Raw genomic sequence first — 24812 nt, 5'->3', positions numbered from 1 at the left:
GCTTGCGGGGAGCTTGCACGACTTTGTGGGGAGACAGACACAAAGGAATTGAGAGATAGAAGGCAAAAGAGAATGGAAAGGTGCTTAAGAGAGTACGATTTGATATGTTCAAAAGCGCTAAAGGTTGCCTTAGGTGGATAAAAAGACTGGGGTGGTTCCAGAGAGCTTTAGTGGTAGATGGGGTGGGCACATCAGGGGAGAGAAGGAAGATTAATTGCTGGGGGAGACCCATGGACGTGTTGGAATTTTGGCAGTACTTTGAAGGTGAAGGACAGTGTCCTTTTTTAAATGGTATTTAATAATAATAATAATGATGGTATTTGTTAAGCGCTTACTGTGTGCCAACCACTGTTCTAGGCGCTGGGGTAGGTACAAGCTAATCAGGTCATCCCAGGTGGGGCTCACAGTCTTCATCCCCATTTTCCAGATGAGGCAGCTGAGGCACAGAGAAGCTAAGTGACATGCCCAGAGTCACCCAGCTGATAAGTGGTGGAGCCGGGATTAGAACCCACGACTTCTGACTCCCAAGCCCGGGCTCTTTCCACTAAGCCACGCTGCTTCTGCGTTCGATAAGTATTTGACAAGTGATTACTCCGTGTCAAGCACCGTTCTAAGGACTGGGGTCTATACCGTCCTCTAGGACTGTAAGCTCGTGGTAGGCAGGGAATGTATTGGTCTGTCGTTAGTTGTATTCTCCCGAGCGCTTAGTACAGTGCTCAATAAGTACTATCGAACGAGTGAACGAATACAAGCTAATGAGATGGGACATGGTCCCTGTCCCACGGGGGAACCCCAGGTCCAAGTAGAATGGAGACATTTTAACCCTTTCTTTAGAGCCCCTCATTGCCTTGATTTCCATCCTAAAGGTACCTGTTGAATGTCCTTGTCCACCCATCTGCAAAGCGGGTTTTAATAGAGGTCAGAACTGCTCTGGTGGAAAAAGTATATTCAGATGGTTTTAAATAGAAGCGCTGGAATTTTTTCGTGGTTGGAATTTTTTTTATGAATTCTGCTTCTTTTAACAGGCAAGTATGTTTATTCCTGAAACGAGGTGCAAATCAACACGCCACTGACGAGGAGGGCAAAGACCCACTGAGCATAGCGGTGGAAGCTGCCAATGCCGATATCGTAACGCTGTAAGTTGTTTTCTCCCCCTTTCCGTTTTAACCGTTGGAGTTAGGACCGAATGCCTTCCGAAGGTGTCCTTCCTATCCTCGTTTCCCTTCCCTTTTGATTTTTCTGCATCTCCGACCCTGGTTTTGGCTACCCCGGCTTGCCAAGTCGTTTTTGCTTAGACGGTCAGGCCCCGGCATTGGTGACGGAGTTGCCGGTTTTTTTGTGGCTGTGGGTTTCTGCTTCCCGGTCCTCACCAATAGCTCAGGCATCCACCTCTTGATATTTGTTAAGCGCTTACTATGTGCCGAGCACTGTTCTAAGCGCTGGGGTAGACACAGGGGAATCAGGTTGTCCCACGTGGGGCTCGCAGTCTTAATCCCCATTTTACAGATGAGGTAACTGAGGCACCGAGAAGTTAAGTGACTTGCCCAGAGTCACACAGCTGACAAGTGGCCGAGCGGGGATTCGAACCCATGAGCCCTGACTCCAAAGCCCGTGCTCTTTCCACTGAGCCACGCCGCTTCTCTGCTTCTCTTGCTCTGTCACTAGACCGTAAACTCAGTATGGACAGGGAACGCATCCCCCAAGAGCGTAGCGCAGTGCTCTGCCCCCCGGAAGAGCTGGATAAGTACCACTGATGATGATGTCTGTCTTCGAGAGGCAGGGATACCGAGTGGGGCGAATGAGCTGGAGATTCGGCGGGTGCAGCGGCTAAAAGATTCCCAAATCCTAAAGCTGTAGTAGAAGCATGGTAGACGAAAGGGTGTCATGCCTAGGGTGTTAGCTGCTTCCCTGGGCCTGGCGTCATCCCCCCTCGCTGCCCCGCACGCTTACCCGAAACATCTTGGCGACACAAAGAGCTCGTTGGTGCCCGCTCCAATCCTTTCCCATTGCGTGAATGGGAATAATAATATAATAATCTGGTATCGGTGCTGTGTGCCAGGCACCGTACTAAGCGCTGGGGTGGATACAGGCAAATCGGATTAGACACAGTCCCCGTTCCACGTGGGGCTCAGTCTCAATCCCCATTTTCCAGATGAGGAAGCTGAGGCCCAAAGAAGTGAAGTGACTTGTCCAAGGTCACACAGCAGACAAGTGGCGGATCCGGGATTAGAACCCGCAACCTTCTGACTCCCAGTCCCGTGCCCTGTCCGTTTTGCCGCACTGCTTCCCACATGGTTTGTAGTAATAACAATAATTCTGGTGTTTAAAATGCTTACTGTGCGCCAGGCAGTGAATGAAAAGGTGTGGGAATACTCACTGTAGTTTATATTAATTCCTCCTTTCCGGCCTACCCACAGAACATTTTTCTCCCCAGTGACACTGTTCACCCTATCAGATTCTCAGGGATCAAGCACTAATCTAAAGTGATGACACTGCTATGCCATCGTTGGTATTTATTGAGTGCTTACTATGTGCAGAGCACTGTACTATGGGCTTGGGAGAGCACAACATTACAGCGCTGTGTTGGACCACTGGGAGTTTCTCTCTTAAGGCTTGCTAATTTACTTTAGTGGTCAGGTTGATTTGCCCTTCAAGCCAATGAAGTTTCATTTTGGCCTAGATCCAACAGAGAAGCAACGTGGCTTAATGGAAAGACCACAGGCCTGGGGGGTTAGAATCTGGGTTCTAATCTCTGCTTTGTCACTTGTCTGCTGTGTGACCTCGGGCAAGTCGCTTCACTTCTCTGTGCCTCGTGCGCCTCGTCTGCAAAATGGGCATTAAAGCTCTGAGCCCCGTGCGGAGCACAGACTGTCCAACCTGATTAGCGTGTATCTACCCCAATTCTTAGTACAGTGCCTGGTCCATAGTAAGTGCTTAATAAATACCATGAAAAACTCCCCTCCCAAAGGATAATCAATCATATTTATTGATATGAGTGTGTACTGTGTGCAGAACCCTTGTTTTGAGCAGCGTGGCTCAGTGGTAAGAGCCCGGGCTTGGGAGTCAGAGGTCATGGGTTCGAATCCTGGCTCTGCCACTTGTCGGCTGTGTGACTGTGGGCAAGTCGCTTCACTTCTCTGTGCCTAAGTTTACCTCATCCATAAAATGGGGTTTAAGATTGTGAGCCTCACGTGGGACAACCAGATAACCCTGTATCTCCCCCAGCGCTTAGAACAGTGCTCTGCGCCATAGTAAGCGCTTAACAAATACCAACATTATTATTATTATTATTATTATTATGTCTCCCGGCCTCTAGACCGTAAGCCCGTTGTGAGCCGGGATTGTCTCTCTTGATTGTTATATTGTACTTTCCAAGCGCTTAGTAATAATAATAATACTGATGACATTTGTTTGCTTAGTACAGTGCTCTGTGTACAGTAAATGCTCAATAAATAAGAGTGAATGAATGAGTGAAGACTAAGCGCCCGGGAGGGGACAATGTCGAGCTGTGGTGAGGGAGGAAAGAACTAGGACCCTTGACTCCAAAAGCACGTAGACGCCTCCCAAGGGCCTCCTCCATCCCTCGGCGGACCGCTCCTACAGAATTGCTCGGGCTAAGACGGACTGACTGCCTGACCGCCCGACTGCCTGGCCCTTGGGCCTAACTGAGCTGCGGCTGCAGCCTCGTGGCATCTGTTGCCCAACTGTACTTACCAAGCGCTTAGTACAGTGCTCCGCACACAGTGAGCGCTCAATAAATACGACTGAATGAATTTCCCAGTACTGCAGAGGCAGCCAGGACCTTTTCCGGCAGCAGAAAAGGAGGCAGTGGGTAATAGGCAATATGGTTAAACCGTGCGCACAAAAATCAAGGGTTTGCTCAAGTTCATTAGGCAACAGTGGGATCCTTGACCAGGCCTGGTATGTTCTGTTTTTCCACCTCCGGTAGTTCTCTGCCGTTTGTGCCACGGTTTCGTTCAGCCTGACTTAACGATCTCTTTTTCTTCAATCTTAGGTTACGTTTAGCAAGAATGAATGAAGAAATGCGGGAATCCGAAGGACTTTATGGACAGCCAGGTCAATATTCTACTAATAACCATACAGAGATGCAGTATAAGAAATGCATTCAGGAATTTATCAGTTTACAGTTAGACGATTCCTAGTTCTTCAGCCAAACCTAATCAGATGTGTTTCAAAACGTAGTGTTTTTACGATCAGATGGTCCAGTTGAAAAACTGCGGACTAGTGTGTTGAAGAAGAGGTTCATTCATTAAGGGCCGGGTCTTTTAAAATCGGTAATTATTTTCATGCCCGTTGATTTGGCTCGACTTAATTTTGGCTGCTGACGCCCCATGTCTGCTGTGGGTTGTCTTCCATAAGCATTCCTTTGAGTGGGTGGGATGATAAGATGTATGTCTCTCTCTCTCTCTCTCTTTCTCTCTTTCTCCTTCCCTCTCTCTCAAACACACACCCACACACAATAGTTCAGCAGGTGCTTAATATTTGCAATCTTGTGAACTTAGAAAATGGTTATAGTACTGTGCACACCCTTTCTGTAATTCTGGCTGTGTACTCGTGCAAAGGGGTGCTGGGTTAGGAATATAAATTTACTCGGAGAAAGTTTTTATTCAGTTGACCGTTTTCTATTTCAGCTAAAAAAAAATCGTGAGGCATGTGAAATAGGCTCTCAGCAAGTGATGTGCCCATGTAGAATCCAGTAATAGGTAAAAACAGTAGGGTGAAGATCTCATCCCATTTTGGGGCTTTGGAAAAGCCTGTTTCTGTTGGTCTGTGTTTGAAGCATTCCCCTACTTCCAGTCCTTCTTTTTGTTCCCTCCCCACCCCCCACGTATTTAGTTATTTTTACTTGAGCTAACTGTGAGTTGGGTTGTTGCTTCAGTTCTATGATGAGTTCTCACCTCTAAAGTAAATGTCAAGAACTGGAGAGAATAACAATTATTCCTCACCAAGAGGTAACTAATTTCTGGCTTTTTAATATCATTGCACTTAAGTTGGTTACAATTTTTTTTAAAAAAGGCTCAGTCTTGGTGATATTGGCATAGTTCCAAAGTTTTCAGGTATTTATTACCATCAAATTCAGAAGTAAAACGTAGAAACATGACTCTTCATTTCAGTGAATATCAAAACTTATTCTTCAAAAAAGTTTTAATTCTACATGTATTTAGTCAATTATACTTCCAGGGGCTAAATCTTGGTGTTTACCCCAACGAAAGATACTTACTTTAATGTCGTGTACAATTCCAAAAGAATTGTTTTTAAGCGAAGTGCTGATTTTTAAGGACATTCTCTTTCGGAGTCCCAATTTTTCAGTATCCTGGATATTTTTTTCAGTTTAACAAGTATTATGGAAAAAAGCTCGATACGACTGAAAAAATATCTAGCATCCCATCCTAACCTTATGGATCGTAACGCAATGGTATCTTAGGGAATTCTATGGTATAAATGTTCTGAGTGAGTTTCAGCCTTAGTTCTGAATGACCCCCTTTTTGTTTAAAGTTGGATTTGAAACGAAGTTAATTTTTAAAATCAGATGTTTAATGTTACTCAGGCCACTTTTGAGGCCTCTATGTCGAAGCACTTTAAAAAACAAAAAAATGTTCAAGGGATATGACCTGACATTTGTGAGAGTTTGATCTTTACGGTTTTTAAGTTTTTTTTAAAATTTTTCTTCCTGAAATTTTTAATTTACCCACTTGGTCAGCTGCTATTTCCCTTGATGTGTTTGCTGATGACGTTGCCCCCGCTGACTGATCAGAAGGTCAGTGGTGTTCCTTGTTCCCTGTCGGTGGTAGGCTCGAAAGTACAGGGCCTTCCGGGATCTCCCCTCTCCTGGAGCCGCCAAATCAAAGCCGCTCTTGGGGCTCTTAATGCTTCCACTGAGGAGCCTTTTGAATGCCTTCTCCCTCCTTTGGGTGCGCGGAGAATCCGACAGACCAAACAGGACAGACTTCATGGAGAGATATATGGAAAGACATTAAGAGAGCCCGACATTTCCACCGAGGGAGAAATTGGAGACTCCTTTGGCTTGTGTGGTGTCATCCGTTTCCCCAAAACCCTCTTACTCCCATTTGCAGTTCAGCAGATAAAAAAGAAAATCTAAACGGCCGTCGCGGCCATCCAATTAAAGAGATTTGCTCCGAACCGTTAGATTGTTTGGCATTTGGAAGGCCTAGTACTTAAAAAGAGGATATTCATTTCTTAGCCTGGTAACGGGTCAGCATCGGCCTGCTTGCTGGTATTTCTCTATCTCTTCGTAAAGCTTTGGGGAGCAGTCGGTGAGAGGTGCCCTGGGACCCGTGGCTGCAGTCTGTCCTCTCCATTCAGCAGTATTCCGGGGGTCTTTCTTCAGTGGACCCCGCTAGCCTGCCGCTTTGCCCGCTGTCATTTTCTCTGCGGTACGTGCAGGGAGGGGAGCGCACCACAAGACCGATGGACTGTTCCGGCCGGAGGTAGCTTTGCGAATGGTAGTTGGGGATTGTTCTGTGGAGGGGCAGCACCTTCCCTAGAGCGCGGTGGAAACCAAGGGCAGAATCCCCCTCACCTCTCGGAAACGAAGGGGCCTGCCCTCTAAAGAAGGCGGAGACAGGGAGGCAGCATCATTTATCACCCCACTCACGGCTAGAGTCTCCAAGGCGCTGGGGTTTTTATGAACGAGGGCGTCCTGAGAGGTTGGAAGCTTGACGGACCAGAGTCACCGCTGCTTTATGAGAGGATACGGTGAAGGGTCCTTCCCGCTGTAGCGCCCGCAGCTCTGAATTACTTCAGGGATGACCGGTGACTCTCTGAAGATGTAACGGTGGACTGGGGAGACTTCCATCTCCCCCTTTTTCTCACTCCGTCACCTGTCCCTTGCTTTCTCCCCTTCTATTCTGCTTTCCTCTCTTCTTTACTAATTAATAACAACAGCACTTGTTAAGCGCTTACCGTGAGCCAAGCCAAGTACTAAGCGCTGGGGTAGATAAGACGATAATCAGGTTGGACACGGTCCCCGTCCCACGTGGGACTCACTGTCATCCCCCCTTTCTTTTTCATTTTGGAGGGACTGTAGGGGGGACAGGAGCAGTCCCCATTCCACCCCCTCAGGGAGCCTATTGTGGCTGGATGCCATGGAGGCCAGTACCAGGGTGTTTCAGAGGAACTCAGGTTCCTGGGGTTGGGGGCGGGAAAGAGGGAGGGAGGGCTCTAGAGTGAGGGGATAGAAGTTGGGGCGGAGGGGGGGAATCCCTCCCTCTTCGGTGGGAGAGTCTCGGCTCCTTGTCATGTAATCTTGTGGAAGAGTGAGTGTACGCCCGTCTTATTTGTCTTCTGGGTAACCAAGGAAAGGGTCAGTAAAATTTGGGCGTGATCATTGGGGCTCTGTATTGTAGAACACTAAATATCCAGAATCACTTACAAGTTTCAGAGACAGGTGAGACCGTATGCTCGATTTATCTTTCACCAGAGGCCGGGTGAAGGATTAGCGAGGCGGATGTTCTCCTGAATAGAAATGCGGTGGAACGTTTGCATTAGGTCCCTGACGGTGATGAGACTTGTGTCACAAAGCGGTAGAAGTTTTAACTGTTCACTGTATAAAACAAACATTTACATGTATTCCTCAAAACATTCCAGGGAGCGCATTCTGGGTGTTTTGCACTTCGGTAAGCTAGTAGAGACATCGCCATACATACTTTGGGGGCGGTTTTTCAATGGCGAAATTTCGATCCAAGTTATAATCTTAGCGCTAAGGATGTAATGCGTATATTGTAGGTTAATGCCTCCTCCTCCTCCATTATAGCCCTTGCTTTTAGGACGGGAAACCAGTGACTCGTTTAGTAGGGCCAGGGCTTCTGCTTGAAGAAAACTGTCGATCGGTTAGGTTGGAGAGATCACGTAACTTCTTTTGTACGGTTCTTCCAAAATGTACTTGTATGATTAATACTAGCTGATATATTTTGGGAAAAACAAACAAAAACAGCCTGTCCTACAAAATATGCATTGCTGGTAGTAGAAGCCATATATGCGATTGTACTGTTGTTCTCTTTGAGTGCTCCCCTTCTGGTGCTAATTGTTAACTGTTCCGTCGTAGGAGCTGCTTCCTCTCCTTTTCCCTATTTCTTCTTGAATGTACGACGTGTGCCTTTTAAGTTACCTTTGGTGTTTAATGGTCAAAGCAGTATTATAGTATTTTTGTATAAAAAATATCTGCACTTTATTGCTTGGAAAGTGAAATTCCACACTTGGATTTAAACGGTGTTTTGAGATAATATTTACTATGTTTACAATAAATATTTTAATTATTTTCATTCAAAATCCAGACATAAGGGGAATTTTCTTTTTAAAAATATTTTGGTATTGGATTTATTTGTGCTTTTTTGCATTGAGTTCCTCTTCTTCTTTTTTTTTAAAAAATGCCATATGCAATGGCAAACCAAAAAAAGTCCAAAGTATTTTGCAGGTGGTTTTGCAGTAATGAAATTGTGAGGACCCAATGGACATGAACTGCATTAAAGTACCAGTTCCTCCATGAAATCAACTCTTTATTCCTTCTGTTTTCAGTCATTTCATTACATGGATTAAATACTCATTGCATTCGCCTCCTTTATTAAAGGGTCTTACCTTCCCATGACAAATGTCCTGGGGTATATTAGTCCTTAAAATGATGTAGGGTAACAGTTTAAGGGGCTTTCAGGCAGTGATTTAAAATAAAGTATCAAAACTAATACGGAGATTTTAAATAGGGACTTGACATGTGATATATATGTTCAGATAATATCATAAATTCATGAAATGGCTTAAGGGTTCTGTCTCCCCTGCTCTACTATTTTGGACGTAATCAGGGAAGAGCCACCATCTAAAAGCACAATATGGCCGGGAACCTCAGGTCCAAAAAGATTGCTTTAAACTGGAATGGGATGAGGGAAGTGCGAGGGAGAACAAATGGCATATCAGAGACAGCTGGGGCAGGGGTTGAGCATTAGTCCCTCCCCAGCCACCCCCACTACCCTGGGTCCAGAAGACCAGGAACAATATTCATTCATTCAGTCGTATTTATTGAACGCTTACTGTGTGCAGAGCACTGTACTAAGCACTTAAGTACAATTCGGCAACAGAGACAATCTCTAACCAACAACGGGCTCACAGTCTAAAATATCACATTTGGCCCGGTGCAGCAGTGAAGGCATAAATGAAAAACACTGAGGCTCAAGGCAGATGCGTTAGAGCCATGTGTGGCTTGTGAGTTGCAGTCTGACCTTCCCTCACCTAAACTTTTGGGACAGTTTTTAAAGAGGTCTTGAAGAAGGCTGGGAACACGTCTACCGACTCTGTGAGCTAGTATACTCCCCCAAGCACTTAGTTCAGTGCTCGGCACACAGAAAGCGCTCAATAACTATGATTGATAGGTAACCTTGCCCCCCAGCCTCTCTCCCCTCCCCTTCCCTCCGACCTTCGGTGGGCTAAACTTCACTGGCAGAATAAAAAGCACTGCTGTTTTTTAGAGCAGGCCGACTAAAGACGCGCCTGCGATGTGAAATCACGCCGAGAAAATAACAGTGATGATTGTGAAGTTAGGTACTGACTAGGTGCTAAGCAGTAAGCTAAGTGCTGGGGCAGGTAGAAGATGATCAGGTTGGACTAAGTCTGTTCCACATGGGCCCTTCCCAGGCAGGGGACAGAGCGGTGTAGTCCTGGGCTCTTTTCACTGGGCCACGTCACCTTCGGAAAACGAAGCATTACATTAACACCCCAGCGTGTTTTAGAGCGCTGATAAGTCAGCAGTTGCCATTTAGGACGTAATCTTTCTGGGTGAGCGGAGTGGGGCTCCTCTCCTCCGTCAGGTCTACATTACTTAGCCAAGCAGACGCGATAGCCGGGACCCGCAGGGTCTTTGCCGCAGTATTCTTGCCAGAGGATCTTGTGAAAAAGATTGTGTTTTTGTCGTAAAGCAGCCAACCCAGCATTTAACAGCCAAGTCCTAGGATGCGTTCCAACGTGAGAGCAGAGGAGACCTCTAGATTAGAGAGACTGAAACTCCAAAGTGGGATCCCAGGCCATTTCTGAAGAAAACAAAGTGGCTTTTAACAAAGAGCGGAAGTGTTTCAAGGTTCTTCACTAATCATCCATGAGAAATCTGACTAAAGTCCATTAGCTCCTCCTGTTATCATCAGCAATAACTGTTTTTGTTATAACTATTAACAGAGTACACATCAAGCTATTTACCTGTGTTTATAAAATTGATTTCATTTGCCAAACCACGTTCAGAAATGATTTGTTCCTCACACGGGGTTACGCGTATTTTTCTTTATATTGCTTTAAACACTTGCATCTTGGCTATTTTCTAACTCTGAACTTTCCTCTGTGGCTGCATCTGAGGTGCTTTTTTCAGGTATAGTTTTTTCTTTCAATATTTACTTTTCTAGCATTTGCAAAATTCTTTTTTCCCTAAAATGCTACTGTCTGATCATATATATATCTATATATATAGATATATATATCTCAGAAACACGTTTTATGAATTTTAACGGATGAATCAGTGATTTATCAAATATGCATTGTTACATTTAGACTCATTTTCCGATTTTATTTTTATACAGGAGATGAAACTTACCAGGACATTTTTCGTGATTTTTCCCAAATGGCATCTAATAATCCAGAGAAACTAAACCGTTTCCAGCAAGATTCACAGAAATTCTGAGTGTCTTGTAAGAAGGGCAAAAATTAAATTGGGCATCCCTGACACTTAAAGCTGAAAATTCATATATATATATATATATATATATATATATATTAAATGTATTCAATATTGCTAAATACGGAATGGTTTAGGCGGAAGTGGAGAAGTGGCAAGTGTTGGCTCTGGAGCGGGAAAACAACAGCCAAAGGTTTTTGTGGTCTTCTGTGGGCACAGCTCACCGATTTGGAAAAGATTCTTTTGTGGATGTATTTAAATGGGGTTACTTTGGGCCACAAGGGGCTATTCCCTACTAAAAATGGGTATAAGGAAAACTTCTGCACTCCTATCTTAGTATTTTTCCAAGCGTTTTAGCTCCCCGCCCCCAATCCTTCACCTTCACAGTGTCCTGGAGCCTAAACGTCTCACCCCTATTTCCAAAGTCATCTTGATCTTCATTGCAGAGTTTGATTGGAACATGTAGGAAACAGGGGAAGCCGCGAGTCCCTTTAACATACAAAAGGAGGTGATTTCCATTTGGCAAAGTGTTTTTTGCCGCTCCCACCCCCCACCATTGTAGGTCTGTACCCTGACGGGATTGTGTTTAGTTTCCTTGTTTTTCACTGAGCTGTTTTTTGACAGAGATTCCACTAAAATGCAGGCACATAAGGCCACTCACTGCTGGGCAGTGCTGGTTTGTCCTTCGCAGAATTCTCAGGACACAAAATGCTAATGTTCCCTTCTTTCCTTTTTTATTCTTTTTACCACCAAACTCCTGGAACTCACCGTTATTAAAAAACCTGAGATTCACTTGTTGTGGTACATTTCTCTTGGACTCACATAATTACAAGCATCACTATCAAAGGCGAATTTGATGACTAGAAAATAAAATTGCAGGCTGGGGATGAATTTGAAGTTTGACTTGTGGAGATTTTTTTTAAAATTCTCTATGGAAAGAAAAAAACAATTCTCTGATTTTGTTTGGGAGAAATCCTTGATGATACTTTCTAATAACCTACGGTAAATAATTGCTACCTGTAGTAGTGCAAAATAAATTTTCCAATTTTTTTTATATATTCAGCATGTGTGCTCATGAACACCATATACGTTCATAGGAAGTACAGGTGTATTCACTTCTGCACACTATTTTGACCATATATATGCATGTGTATATATGTGCGCACATATACATGGGTAGTTGCCATTTCAATTTTCTAAAAATAAAAGACCTTAGTAATGACCTTTTGTTTAGTGCAGAAATGTACATTCCTGTGCAGTTCTTTTTGTTGTATACCTTGACAGAAGTGTAAATTGCTGGTCAGCAACCATTTTCAGATTCTTTATGTTTCTGTGGTATAGTCACATGTCTCCAATACAGCCTTTCTTACTGTCAGTAGGAATGTACTACAATGTATATTTTCTGAAGCCTAGCCTCCAAAAAAAGAGAATCTGAGAAATTGCTTTAAGTAGACCTTCATTGGTTGGATTATATTCCAATTACTCTAAATTTCAAGAAGCTGTATCTAAATATCCCCCATAACCTTAAGAATAAATTACAATCCAGTTGAAAAAGACGTAATAAAATCCACACCACTAAGCTATTCCCTAATTTCTTTTTTTTTAAAAAAATGCCTAATTTATACAGTGCTTATTATAGTTGTAATCACTATATTTGTCCTATGCCTACTGCTGCAGTAGGCATTTTATATTGTAAACCTTTTGTTAGAAGTTGATCCCTACCATTATGTTTTGTATTCCTTTAGACTTGAATCATTTCCTAGGCCACATAACACATAGGCCATCTGTCGTATCTTATTATAAAACAACTTGAGTTTAAAGAATGAATGTTGTCGCTTAAACAGCTCTTAGCTCTCAGCATCGTGGGATTTTCTGATTTGAGATAGAGTATTAGTTACGGGAAAACTCAGATGAGTAAATTGTCCTTCGAAGCTAACCATGGTGTGAATCTGACTAAAATCTCAAGGGGAGGAAGTGAAATACTGCTTCTGTTTCCAATTTCGAAAATCTTCCAAGACTGAGACAAAGACAAAACTGTTACACTCCAAGAATCCCCATTCTCCGTCATCTTTAGACCCGTCGAAGCCCTTATCGGATTTAGGAAAGACTGAACAGCAACGATTTCCTTTTTGGAGTAGCACTCTGATTCTGTGTTTCTCCGTGACGGCAAGAAAACCGATCCTTCCTACTACGCTCCCATCTTCTACTGCTTGGGGATTGAGGCCAGTTCGTTAGTTTGAATTTTTCTATTTCACTATGCCTGAAGTGGATTTTTTAAACTCCTAGCTCTAAATATTTTCAGGGGAAACCAAGCGTTTTAACAACTTGGGGAAGAGCTGTCCTATCTGAAGTACGCAAGTCTGGAGCTTGCTGCCTCTTGGGGTTATTGAGAATTCCAGGAATGTACATCCAAATAGCAGTCCCAAAAAACTTTGTTTGGCTGGGCAGAAGCCAATCCAGAGCGCACTAGTGAAAGGCAAGTACTAGGTTGATTGGAAATAGCAAGTAGCTTGGCTCTTACAATATTTTTATTGCCAAATAAGTGCCAAACTTTCATCAGTTTCGGCTAGTTTCACGTTCTGAGATGAGATGAATCCTAATAAAGTGTTCTACAGTAATATATTTGAGCTTCTATGATCCTTTAAACCATTTGGTCAACCATTTGGTCCTGGTAAAGATAAAGGGGTCTCGTGTTCAAAAAGCAAATAGGCCTGGGTCCACTGAGGGGCGAATAATCTTTGCATTGCTTCCCTGGTGATATTGTGTAGTCTTCTTCACTGCCTGACCATACTGTATTTGAAAATGTTAGCACCCATCAAATTTAGCCCAAATATAGTGGGGAAATATACAGCATACTGAAATATGAAGTGACCTGGCTGTACCGAAACAGAAAAAGGCAATTCCTTTTTTACTGCCACTCACCCAGGCTACACATTAAATGGTTTTACTGGTTCATTAGTCTCTTGTAGGACCGCCCTAATTATTTTCAAGTATCTATTATTACCGTCGGTTGGACGCTTGTCGTTTAGGTTCTTCCAGCACTAGCGTTCGACTAACCGATGAAATGAAATCTTTCTTGCCTGAAAAGTGATTGGATTCTGCTGACTTGTTTGAGTTCTCCAAGTTGGACATATATCTGGAAGTTGTTTCTGTGCTTCTCGAGTGGATCTTGAAACCTTCCTTTAATTTTATAGCCTGGACGGTGAGCGATTCATGATATAGATTAAATCGTCAAGATGTAGGCTTTCACAAATAGCAAAATCTTTTATATTTTAAATGAGATGGTTCCAGTAGATCAAGTCACTGAAATACTGCTTAGGTTTTCATTCCAAACAATCTCCTTTCTGTTTTGGAACACAAATCATTCCCATAGCACTGCTGCATAGAGAAGATGTGACTCTTAGGCACAATACCTTGTGAGAACAGTGATGAGAACCATAAAAGTACATAATATCCTTTTTACATTTGCTTGAATGTTGAAAAATATTTTCAAGTATTTATTGCCTTCAGTCGCTAACTTGTACTTTAATGAGAAAATATCTCTGAGCTATGGAGAACATGAGAAAGGACATAGAATTTTTTTTTTTAAAGACATGGCTCTGTGACAGGTGTATAAACCCTTTGGCAGTATTCATTAGAATTAAACATTTAACAGAAGGGAAATTTCAAAACTCCAATTTGCACCTTTGGCTTATTTTAAAATCAACCAAAAATGACTGTGTTTGAATTTCATATCTGCTTGGCGTACAAATATGTTGTTTGCGTACCTTTCTTTCGTTTTACAGAAACCCTTTTTTGAAGGGATACCCAGGGGCTTAAAGTTTGATGTAAGAAATGTATGAACTTTCTGTGGCTTTTCTCTGTCATAGTGTATTATGACGCTCTTTTGTGTTTTTCCAGTCTTTCCTTCGGAGGACGGTTGACTGCTCAGAAAATAAATCGAAATCCCACTGGGTTGTTTTGTTAAACTGGTTGGTATACCACGTGATAAAAATGACTAGCAGGAGAGCTGCTGGGAATTCACACCCTTCTCAAGGGTGGATGTAAACAAACTACTTAATATTAAAGCTTGAGTTGGTCTCCGTTCTTTGCGATTATCTAGATCATTCCAGCCTTAAATGCTTATTGCAGTTTTTTACTCCCTGAAGGAATACTGTAAAGTATGTGTAACTAATTTTCTTTTCATTTACTTTTATTAGTCCATAGAAGAGAAGAAGATTTGTATCATCTAAAACTTGAATGTAGTTTTCCTGTAGCTCATTGTAAATGGGAAAAAAAATACATTATCTTTATAGTTACTTTAAAATGTACATTATGTAAGAATTGTAAATATACTTGATTAAAGACTTCATATGCTGCAAAGTGGTGGTGATATCGGAGGCAATAAAAATCTTACCTACAGTTAAGTCCTCCTCTACGTTACTGGAATTTTTGTCTCCCAGCGGTATCCGTACGTTAGTGTGAAATGAAATGCAAGCAGAGGCTAGTTTGGGCGTTATCCCAAATCGGTTTCTGGGAAGAAAGTGCTGCTGTGGTTTCTGCCTTGAGACGAGGTGTCTAATTATTGGTACAAACTAAAGTGATTTTCTATGTTCAGTTCATAGTTAACTGTGTTTTGTTTCGGAAGCACTCCGAACTGAGAATGAGAAGCAGCGTGGTCTGTTTGTTAGAGCACGGGCCTGAGAGACAGAAAGACCTGGGTTCTAATCCTGGCTCCACCACTTGTCTGGTCTGTGACCTTGGGCAAGTCTCTTCACTTCCCTATGCTTCAGTTATCTGTAGAATGGGTATTCAGGCTGTGAGCTCCATGTGGGATAGGGACTGAGTTCAACCTGATTGCCTGCATCGATTCCCGTCCTCAGAGCAATGCCTGGTACATAGTAAGCACTTAACAAATGCCATTAAAAAAAACAAAAACCCCCCCCCCCCCCCAAAAAAAACACCTGTTCCTCAGTGGTTGGGGGCCACAAGGGAGATGGGATGGATTGCAAACTGCTAAATAAATCCCTGAATCTGTTTTTTTTTTCTTTTATTAAACACTTACTACATGCCCGGCACTGTTCTATGCTTTGGAGTAGATACGAGTTAATCGCTTGGGACACAGTCCGTGCCCCACGTGGGGCTCGTAGTCTTAATCCCCATTTTACAGGAGGTAACGGAGGCACAGAGAAGTGAAATGCCGTGCCCGAGGTCACACGGCAGACAAGCGGCAGAGCCGGAATTAGAGCCCAGGTCGTTCTGATCGCCAAGCCCGGGCTCTATCCATTCGGCCACACGACCTCTCCCTGGGCCCTTTTCTGAGTTCCTTCGCCTACTTCCTCCCTCCCATTGACACCTCTGAAGTCTCACACCCTCCCAGCTACCCCGTTACATTCGAATGCGGCCTTTTCTCTCCGGGCTGGTTGGCTGGGTGGCAGATTGGGGAAGTGGGTCACAGGGGTAACAGCTCTCGGTCAGCAGCACATGACTCTTCCTCCTGATAGAAGAAGCGGCTAGGGTGTGGCCAGAAGGGCCCGAAGAAGGTGGAGTTCACAGCCAAATGTAGGGTGGGAAGGTGGGACACTTTGTAGTGCCTGGTGGTTCAGGCGCAGTCAGGTGAGCTGTCATAGTTCTGCATCGTTTTTATGGTACTTGTTAAGCCCTGTTCTAAGCGCTGGGATAGATATGTTGCTCAGGTCAGATGCAGTCCCTGTCCCACATGGGGTTCACAACCTAGGAGAGAGAACGGGTTTTGAATCCTCCCATTTTACAGTCGAGAAAACAGGCCCAGACCATTGGAGCGACTTGCCTGAGGTCACACGTCAGGCCGCGAGCCCGGGATTAGAACCCGGGTCCCCTGACTCCCAGGCTCGTGCTCTTTCCGCTAGGCCCTGCTCGCTTCCCATTTTGTAAAGTTTAAGAGGAAATTCAGTGAAGTATCGCCAGAGATTTCCCCATCTACGGTAACAGTGACCGGTTTCGGAGATGCCTACGTCAGGAGCTGTTGTGATTATTTTCCAAATACTTTTGGAGATGCTGAATTTGATGCCCTTCTTGCAGGGTGTTTCTTAACTAAAGCTTAAGCTACTTCGACTTGATCGCTTTGAGTCTTTTTATCAGGAAGGAGGAAGAATGTGGCAGTGGGAGTCAGGAGATTCGGTCTAAACCCGGCTCCGTCTCTGACCTGCTCCGTGACTCAGGGCAGATGGCAATGTGTCTGGATCCTCATCTGTAAAAGAGAAATGATACCCTAATCATCACAGTATTAAGCGCTCACTGTGTACTGTAATCATAATAATGTTGGTATTTGTTAAGCGCTTACTATGTGCAGAGCACTGTTCTAAGCGCTGGGGGCGAGACAGGGTCATCAGGTTGTCCCACGTGAGGCTCACAGTCTTCATCCCCATTTTCCAGATGAGGGAACTGAGGCGGAGTGAAGTGGCTTGCCCAAAGTCACACAGCTGACAAGTGGAGGAGTCAGGATTAGAACCCACGACCTGTGACTCCCAAGCCCAGACCCTTTCCGCTTAGCCACGCTGCTTCTCTAATAATAATAATAATGTCGGTATCTGTTAAGCGCTTACTATGTGCAGAGCACTGTTCTAAGCGCTGGGGTAGACACAGGGGAATCAGGTTGTCCCACATGGGGCTCACAGTCTTCATCCCCATTTTCCAGATGAGGGAACTGAGGGCGAGAGAAGTGAAGTGACTTGCCCACAGTCACCCAGCTGACAAGTGGCAGAACCGGGATTGGAACCCATGACCTCCGACTCCCAAGCCCGGGCTCTTTCCACTGACCCACGCTGTAGTAAGCGCCGGGGCGGATACAAACAACTCGGGTTGGACTCAGCTCCCGTCCCACATGGGGCTCCCAGCCCCAATCCCCGTTTTACAGGTGAGGTAGTTCATTTCTCAGTTTCACAGAGAAGCCAGGTGACTCGGCCAAGGTCACACTGCAGACAGGCGACAGAGCTGGGAATGAAGATCCGTAACCTCCTGTCTCCCACTCCACCATGCCGCTTCTCTCCCTGCCCACTTGGTAGTATTTATTGAGCGTTTACTTTATGCAGGGCGTGGTACTAAGCGCTCGGGAGAGTACAGTATGACAGTTGGTAGACTTGTTCCCTGCCCACAATGAGTTTATAGTCCAGAGTACTGTATGAATAGCTTGAGGGAGTACAATAAAGTCTATAGCCACGATCCCTGCCCTCAAACAGCAAGGGGAGAATGGATACTAAAACTTCCAGGGGGAGGGAAAAGCAATCCATCGTAAATTGAGTCTGGTGGTCAAATGACGGGGTACCGGCGCTTAGAACAGTGTTCGGCACGCGGTAAGCGCTTAACAAATACCAACGTTATGATTACCTAAAACATGTAGATAACTTTTGGATGGTCGATGATCCAAATGCCTTTTTTGGAGCTGCAGTGGTCGTTGAAAGCTGGGGAGGACGGAAATTAATGGGGGGAAGGCTTCGGAGAGGAGATGCTATTTCAGGAGGGCTTCGAAGGTGGGGAAAGCTGCCGTCGGACGATGAGGATGACGTTGGCATTTGTTAAGCGCTTGCTATGTGCAGAGCACTGTTGTAAGCGCTGAGGAAGATACAGGGTCATCAGGTCGTCCCACGTGAGGCTCCCAGTCGTCAGCCCCATTTTACAGATGAGGGAACTGAGGCACTGAGAAGCGAAGTGACTTGCCCACAAGTCACCCAGCTGACAAGTGGCAGAGTCGGGATTTGAACCCCTGACTGCTGACTCCCGAGCCCGGGCTCTTTCCACTGAGCCACGCTGTCTGATGTTTGAAAGGGCCTGAGAGAAAAGGCACCTTTGAGAACACGCTTGGCTTGGAAAGAATGAAGAGTGTGAGCCGGGGTATATGGGGAAAAAGAAATGGCTAAGTTCGGAGGGAAGTGTTACAGTACCTTGAAACCAGCCATCAGGGTTTGGGCTTGGTGCAGACAGTAATGGGTGGCTGATGAAGATTTTTGAGTAATGGGGAGGTTTTTTGGAAAATTAAACGGAGCAGTAGTGGCAGCTCTGCCACTTGTCAGCTGTGTGACTGTGGGCAAGTCACTTCACTTCTCTGCGCCTCAGTTACTTCGTCTGTAAAGTGGGGATTAAAACTCTCAGCCTCACGTGGGACAACCTGATGACCCTGTATCTCCCCCAGCGCTTAGAACAGTGCTCTGCACCTAGTAAGCGCTTAACAAATACCATCATCATTATTAGATAGACTGTTGGTAGAGAGATGGTTTGTCCTCTGATTATCACTTATTCCTCCCAGGGTTTAGGCTCATGGTAAAGTGCTTAATAATGGAGAAGCAGCGTGGCTCAGTGGAAAGAGCCCGGGCTTTGGAGTCAGAGGTCATGGGTTCAAATGCCGGCTCTGCCGCTTGTCAGCTGTGTGACTGTGGGCAAGTCACTTAACTTCTCTGTGCCTCAGTTCCCTCATCTGTAAAATGGGGATGAAGACCGTGAGCCCCACGTGGGACAACCTGATTCCCCTGTGTCTACCCCAGCGCTTAGAACAGTGCTCTGCACATAGTAAGCGCTTAACAGATACCGACATTATTATTATTAGAGAAGCAGCGTGGCTTAGCGGAAAGAGTCTGGGCTTGGGAGTCACAGGTCGTGGGTTCTAATCCTGACTCCTCCACTTGTCAGCTGTGTGACTTTGGGCAAGCCACTTCACTCCGCCTCAGTTCCCTCATCTGGAAAATGGGGATGAAGACTGTGTGCCCCGTGTGGGACAACCTGATGACCTTGTATCTACCCCAGCGCTTACAACAGTGCTTGGCAGATAGTAAGCGCTTAACAAATACCATTATTATTATCACCCATAGCACCAGGGCTGAGAAGGTTTTTGAGAATTCATTCTTCACTCATTCATTCAAGAGTGTTTACGGAGCACTTACTGTGTGCAGAGCACTGTAGTAAGCGCTTGGAATGGACAATTTGGCCACAGAGACGATCCCTGTGCAGTGACGGGCTCACAGTCTCAACGGGGGAGACAGACGGCAGAGCAAAACAGAACAAAACAAAAACAAGATAGCATCATCAAGAGAAATAGAATCAAGGGATGTAGACCTTATTAACAAAATAAACAGGGTCATAAATAATATATACAAATGAGCACAGTGCAGAGGGGAGGGGAAGGGGAGCAGAGGGAAAGGGAGGGCTCAGTGTGGGAAGGCCTCCTGGAGGAGGTGAGCTCTCGGCAGGGTTTTGAAGAGGGGAAGAGAATCAGTTTGGCGGAGGTGAGGAGGGAGGGCGTTCCGGGACCGCGGGTGGACGTGGGCCGGGGGTCGACGGCGGGACGGGCGAGACCGAGGGACGGCGAGGAGGTGGGCGGCGGAGGAGCGGAGCGTGCGGGGTGGGCGGTGGAAAGAGAGAAGGGAGGAGAGGTAGGAGGGGGCAAGGGGATGGACGGCCTTGAAACCAAGCCATTCTTGAACTTCTGCTCTCCAGAAGCAGCGTGGCTCAGTGGAAAGAGCCCAGGCTGGGGAGTCAGCGGTCGTGAGTTCGAATCCCGGCTCTGCCACTTGTCAGCTGTGTGACCCTGGGCGAGTCACTTCTCTGGGCCTCAGTGACCTCATCTGTAAAATGGGGATTAAGGCTGTGAGCCCCACGTGGGCCAACCTGCTGACCTTGTAGCCTCTCCAGCGCTTAGAACGGTGCTTGGCGGATAGCAAGCGCTTAACACATACCAACATTATCATCATTACTCTTACTTAACAAATACCAACGTCATCCTTCTCATCATCACGACTTTCACGTCACACTCCCCGACCGAGGGTGCAGTCGAAATGCGGTTCGGCAGAGCGATGGCGATTTTTAAAGTTCCCTTCCTTGACGGCGGGGCATTTATCTGCAGAGAAGCAAACAACGAAAGACAAACGTTGAAAAGGACCGAGGATGCCCTTGAACGTGAAGGTTTGGGAAGACACCAACTATCTCTTCTCAGCTCTTTGAATCAATGAATACGAAGGCTTAAGCTATTTCAGAATCCAAAAAAATACCGCCGCCTCTTTCCAGGTAGAGAAACAGGGAGCCAACCACTTTGGAATCCAGAAGTAGGTTCCTTTCAATAATGATAAGAATAATAAAAATGATGGGGGGCGGGGGGGAGGTTCAAGCGCTTAGTATGTGCGAAGCACTGTGGTAAGCACTGGGGGAGAGATAAAAATTAAAAAGAAATAAAATGGTATTTGTTAAGCGCTTACAAGATCATCAGGTTGTCCCACGTGAGGCTCACAGTCTTCAACCCCATTTTACAGGTGAGGTCATTGAGCCACAGAGAATAATAATAATAATCATCATCATGGCATTTGTTAAGCGGTTACAATGTGCAAAGCACTGTGCTTCATTCCAAGCGCTTAGTCCAGTGCTCTGCACATAGTAAGCGCTCCCTCCATAAATGCTATTGAATGAATGTTCTAAGCGCTGGGGAGGATACGAGGTCATCAGGTTGTCCCCCCGTGAGGCTCACAGCCTTAATCCCCATTTTCCGGACGAGGTCACCGAGGCCCAGAAAAGTGAAGTGACGCGCCCACAGTCACCCGGCTGACAAGGGGCGGAGTGAGGATTAGAACCCATGACCTGCGACTCCCCAGCCCGGGCTCTTTCCACTGAGCCAACGCTGCTGCTCCTCGATGGAGTAGTTTTGTAGGGGGAGATGGAAAGAAGGGAGTGATGGCCCCGGGAGACCCCTGTGGGCAGAGACCGCGTCTGTCCGTTGTCGTATTGGACTCTCCCCAGCGCTTATTACAGTGCCCTGCGCACCGTGAGCGCTCAATAAACATGACTGAATGACTGAATGACTGCCTGAATGAATGACTTGGGTGCCGACCCCTCCGCTTTTCCTTCCCTCCTCCCCCCGCCCTCCTGCTCGTCGCTGATTGGCCGCGGCCGCTCCCTCCGCTCGTCGCTGATTGGCTGCGCCCGCCCAAGGCCCCGCAGCCTCTCCCGCCCCCTTCTCACCGCTGATTGGCTGAGGCCGTCCCCGGTCCCACCCCCTTTCCCCTCCCCGCCCCTCCCTCTCGCCGCCGATTGGCTGCGGCCGCCCCAGGCCCCGCCCCCTCTCCCCTCCCTCCCCGCCGCCCCCCCCCCGCTCGTCGTCGATTGGCCGGTCGCTCCCTGCGCTTCCCCTGCCTCCTCCCCCCGCCCTCCTTGCTCGTCGCCGATTGGCCTCGGCCGCCCCGGGCCCCGCCCCCCCTTCTCGCCGATTGGCCGGCCTCTGCCCCCGCTGGCCTCCGCTGGGCCGGCCGCTGCCGCCGCTCGCCTCCGATTGGCCGCGGCCGGCCCCGCCCCCCCGGCGCGTCGCTCCGCCCCCTCCCCCCCGGCCTGGGGGCTCGGAGGCGCCGAGGTGCGGGGATGGGCGGGGGCGCGCGGGGGCGGTGCGGGTCGGGGCCGCGCGGGGCCCCGCGGAGCCCGGCGCCGCCGCCGCCGCCGCCGCCGCTGCTGCTGCTGCTGCTGCTGGTGCTGGGCGCGCTGGCCGTGGGCGCCTTCTACTACGCGGGGGCCCCGCGCGGCGCCGCGCCCGCCCCCTGGCGGAGAGCGCGGGACCCAGCGCGGGACCCCCGGCCGTCCGGGCCCGCGGGGCGCCACGTGCTGATGATGCTGACCAAGCCGGACGGGCGGCCGGCGCTCAGGGCCCAGGCCCGCAACGCCCTCGGCTCGCTGCTGCGCAGGGCGCGCCTCCCGCCCGCCCGGGCCCTCGCCCTCCACTTCGTCACCGACCCGCCCGGCGAGCACCTCGCCCGCCGCCTCCTCCGGGACCTGACGCCGCACGCACCCCACGGGACCTACCAGGTCGGAAGGGAGGGAGGGAGGGAGGGGGGGAGGGGGGGCGCGCCCCCCCCCGGGATCGGGGCGCAGAGGTCACGTGGGGTCAAGTCACAGGGCAGGTCGCACTCGGTCGGGTCACATGGGGTCAGGTCACCTGGGGGTCAAGTCACAGGGCAGGTCACATGGGGTCAGGTCACAAGGCAGGGCACAGCAGGTCACCTGCGGTCAAGTCACAGGGCAGGTCACGCTCGGTCAGGTCACATCGGGTCAGGTCACATGGGGCTCAAGTCACAGGGCAGGTCACATCGGGTCAGGTCACAAGGCAGGGCACAGCAGGTCACCTGGGGTCAAGTCACAGGGCAGGTCACGCTCGGTCAGGTCACATCGGGTCAGGTCACATGGGGGTCAAGTCACAGGGCAGGTCACATGGGGTCAGGTCACAAGGCAGGGCACAGCAGGTCACCTGCGGTCAAGTCACAGGGCAGGTCACGCTCGGTCAGGTCACATCGGGTCAGGTCACATGGGGGTCAAGTCAGTAGCAGGTCACATCAGGTCAGGTCACAAGGCAGGGCACAGCAGGTCACCTGGGGTCAAGTCACAGGGCAGGTCACGCTCGGTCAGGTCACATCGGGTCAGGTCACATGGGGGTCAAGTCACAGGGCAGGTCACATGGGGTCAGGTCACATCGGGTCAGGTCCCAGGGTAGGTCACAGCGGGTTAGGTCGGGTCACATCAGGTCAGGTCACAAGATAGGTTACCGTGGGCCAGGTCACTTCAGGTCAGTCACATCAGGTCAGGTCACAGGGTAGGTCACAGCGGGTCAGGTCGGGTCACAGCCGGTCAGGTCGCATCGGGGCAGGTCACGTCAGGTCGGGACACAGGGCAGGTCACAGCGGGTCAGGTCACAGGGCAGGTCACAGCGGGTCAGGTCGGGTCACAGCCGGTCAGGTCACATCGGGTCGGGTCACAAGGCAGGATACCGCGGGCCAGGTCACTTCAGGTCGCTTCGGGTCAGATCAGGTCACAGAGGGTCAGGTCACTTTGGGTTGGGACAGGTCACATGGCGGGTCACAGCGGGTCAGGTCGCTCCGGGTCAGGTCGCTGCAGATCGCGGCGGGTCAGCTCAGGCCCGAGGACCAGGCACGGCCTAGTGGCTAGAGCACGGGCTTGGGAGTCAGAAGGACCTGGGTTCTAATCCCAGCTCCACTGCTTGTCTGCTGTGTGGCCTCGGGCAAACTTCTTCACTTCTCTGGGCCTCCGTTCCCTCATCTTTCAATTGGGGATGAACACTGTGAGCTCCACGTGGGACGGGGACGGTCTCCAAACTGATTAGCTCGTATCCACCCCAGTGCTTAGCGTAGTGCTTGGCACGTAGTAAGCTCTTGACAAATACCCCAGTTATTACTATTATTGTTATTATTCTAAGTGGGACAGGAAGGCATGGACTACATCGCTGGAGCAATAGTTGTGGTGCTCGTTGAATGCTCACTGCCTGCCGAGCACTCTGCTGAGCGCTCGATTCTGTTTATTGCTATTGTTCTTGTCTGTCCATCTCCCCCGATTAGACTGTAAGCCCATCGAAGGGCAGGGACCGTCTCTATCTGTTACCGATTTGTACGTTCCAAGCGCTTAGTACAGTGCTCTGCACATAGTAAGCGCTCAATAAATACTATTGAATGAATAAATGAGTAGAAATGAGATACTAAGGAAGGGAAGCGGCGTGGTCTAGCGGACAGAGTCCGGGCCTGAGAGTCAGAAGGGTTATAATCCCAGCTCCGCCACTTAATAATAGTAATAAAGATATTTAAGTGCTTTCTCTGCGTGACCTTGGACAAGTCATTTCACTTCTCTGGTTCCCTCATTTGTGAAATAAGGATTAAGACAGGGAGCTCCATAATAATAATAATTATGTTGGTATTTGTTAAGTGCTTACTATGTGCAGAACACTGTTCTAAGCGCTGGGGGAGATACCGGGTGATCAGGTTGTCCCACGTGAGGCTCCCAGTCTTCATCCCCATTTTACAGATGAGGTGACTGACGCCCAGAGAAGTGAAGTGACTCGCCCACAGTCACCCAGCTGACAAGTGGCAGAGTCGGGATGCGAACCCAAGACCTCTGACTCCCAAGCCCGGGCTCTTTCCACTGAGCCACGCTGCTTCTCCTGGGGGACGTGGACTGCGTGTCCATCCCGATTAGCTTCTGTCTACCCCGGCGCAGGATCAGTCAAGCGTACTGAGTGCTCACCGTGCGCAGAGCACTGTAGTAAGCGCTTGGGAGAGTACGACGTAAATTTCTCCTCAAGCGCCTTTCCTGTGGTAGCTATGGCGAACATGCCGAGAGACTGGGCCTTTTGTGTGATCTC

General features: G+C 47.9%; 2 protein-coding genes across 9 annotated transcripts in view; both read left to right on the top strand.

The window, feature by feature from the left end:
- Positions 1-15093, top strand: part of ACAP2 (ArfGAP with coiled-coil, ankyrin repeat and PH domains 2) — a 135704-nt gene extending 120611 nt beyond the window's left edge. For all 8 annotated transcript variants that reach the window (XM_029068201.2, XM_029068199.2, XM_029068200.2 and 5 more), the window contains 3 exons: positions 1026-1136; positions 4016-4077; positions 10593-15093. In XM_029068201.2, coding sequence (XP_028924034.1) covers positions 1026-1136; positions 4016-4077; positions 10593-10693 — 274 coding nt within the window. In that variant the 3' untranslated portion in view covers positions 10694-15093. The remainder of the gene's footprint in view (positions 1-1025; positions 1137-4015; positions 4078-10592) is intronic.
- A 7030-nt stretch (positions 15094-22123) lies between these two features.
- XXYLT1 (xyloside xylosyltransferase 1) overlaps positions 22124-24812 on the top strand; it is a gene marked incomplete at its 5' end in the record, with an annotated part of 213020 nt that continues 210331 nt past the window's right edge. The window contains one exon of the mRNA XM_029069642.1: positions 22124-22474. Within this exon, the coding sequence (XP_028925475.1) occupies positions 22124-22474 (351 nt within the window). The remainder of the gene's footprint in view (positions 22475-24812) is intronic.

Source organism: Ornithorhynchus anatinus, chromosome 7 (assembly GCF_004115215.2).
Source record: "Ornithorhynchus anatinus isolate Pmale09 chromosome 7, mOrnAna1.pri.v4, whole genome shotgun sequence".
NCBI lineage: Eukaryota > Metazoa > Chordata > Mammalia > Monotremata > Ornithorhynchidae > Ornithorhynchus > Ornithorhynchus anatinus.
The sequence above is the reverse complement of the archived record's forward strand: the minus strand, read 5'-3'. Positions and strand labels throughout refer to the sequence as shown.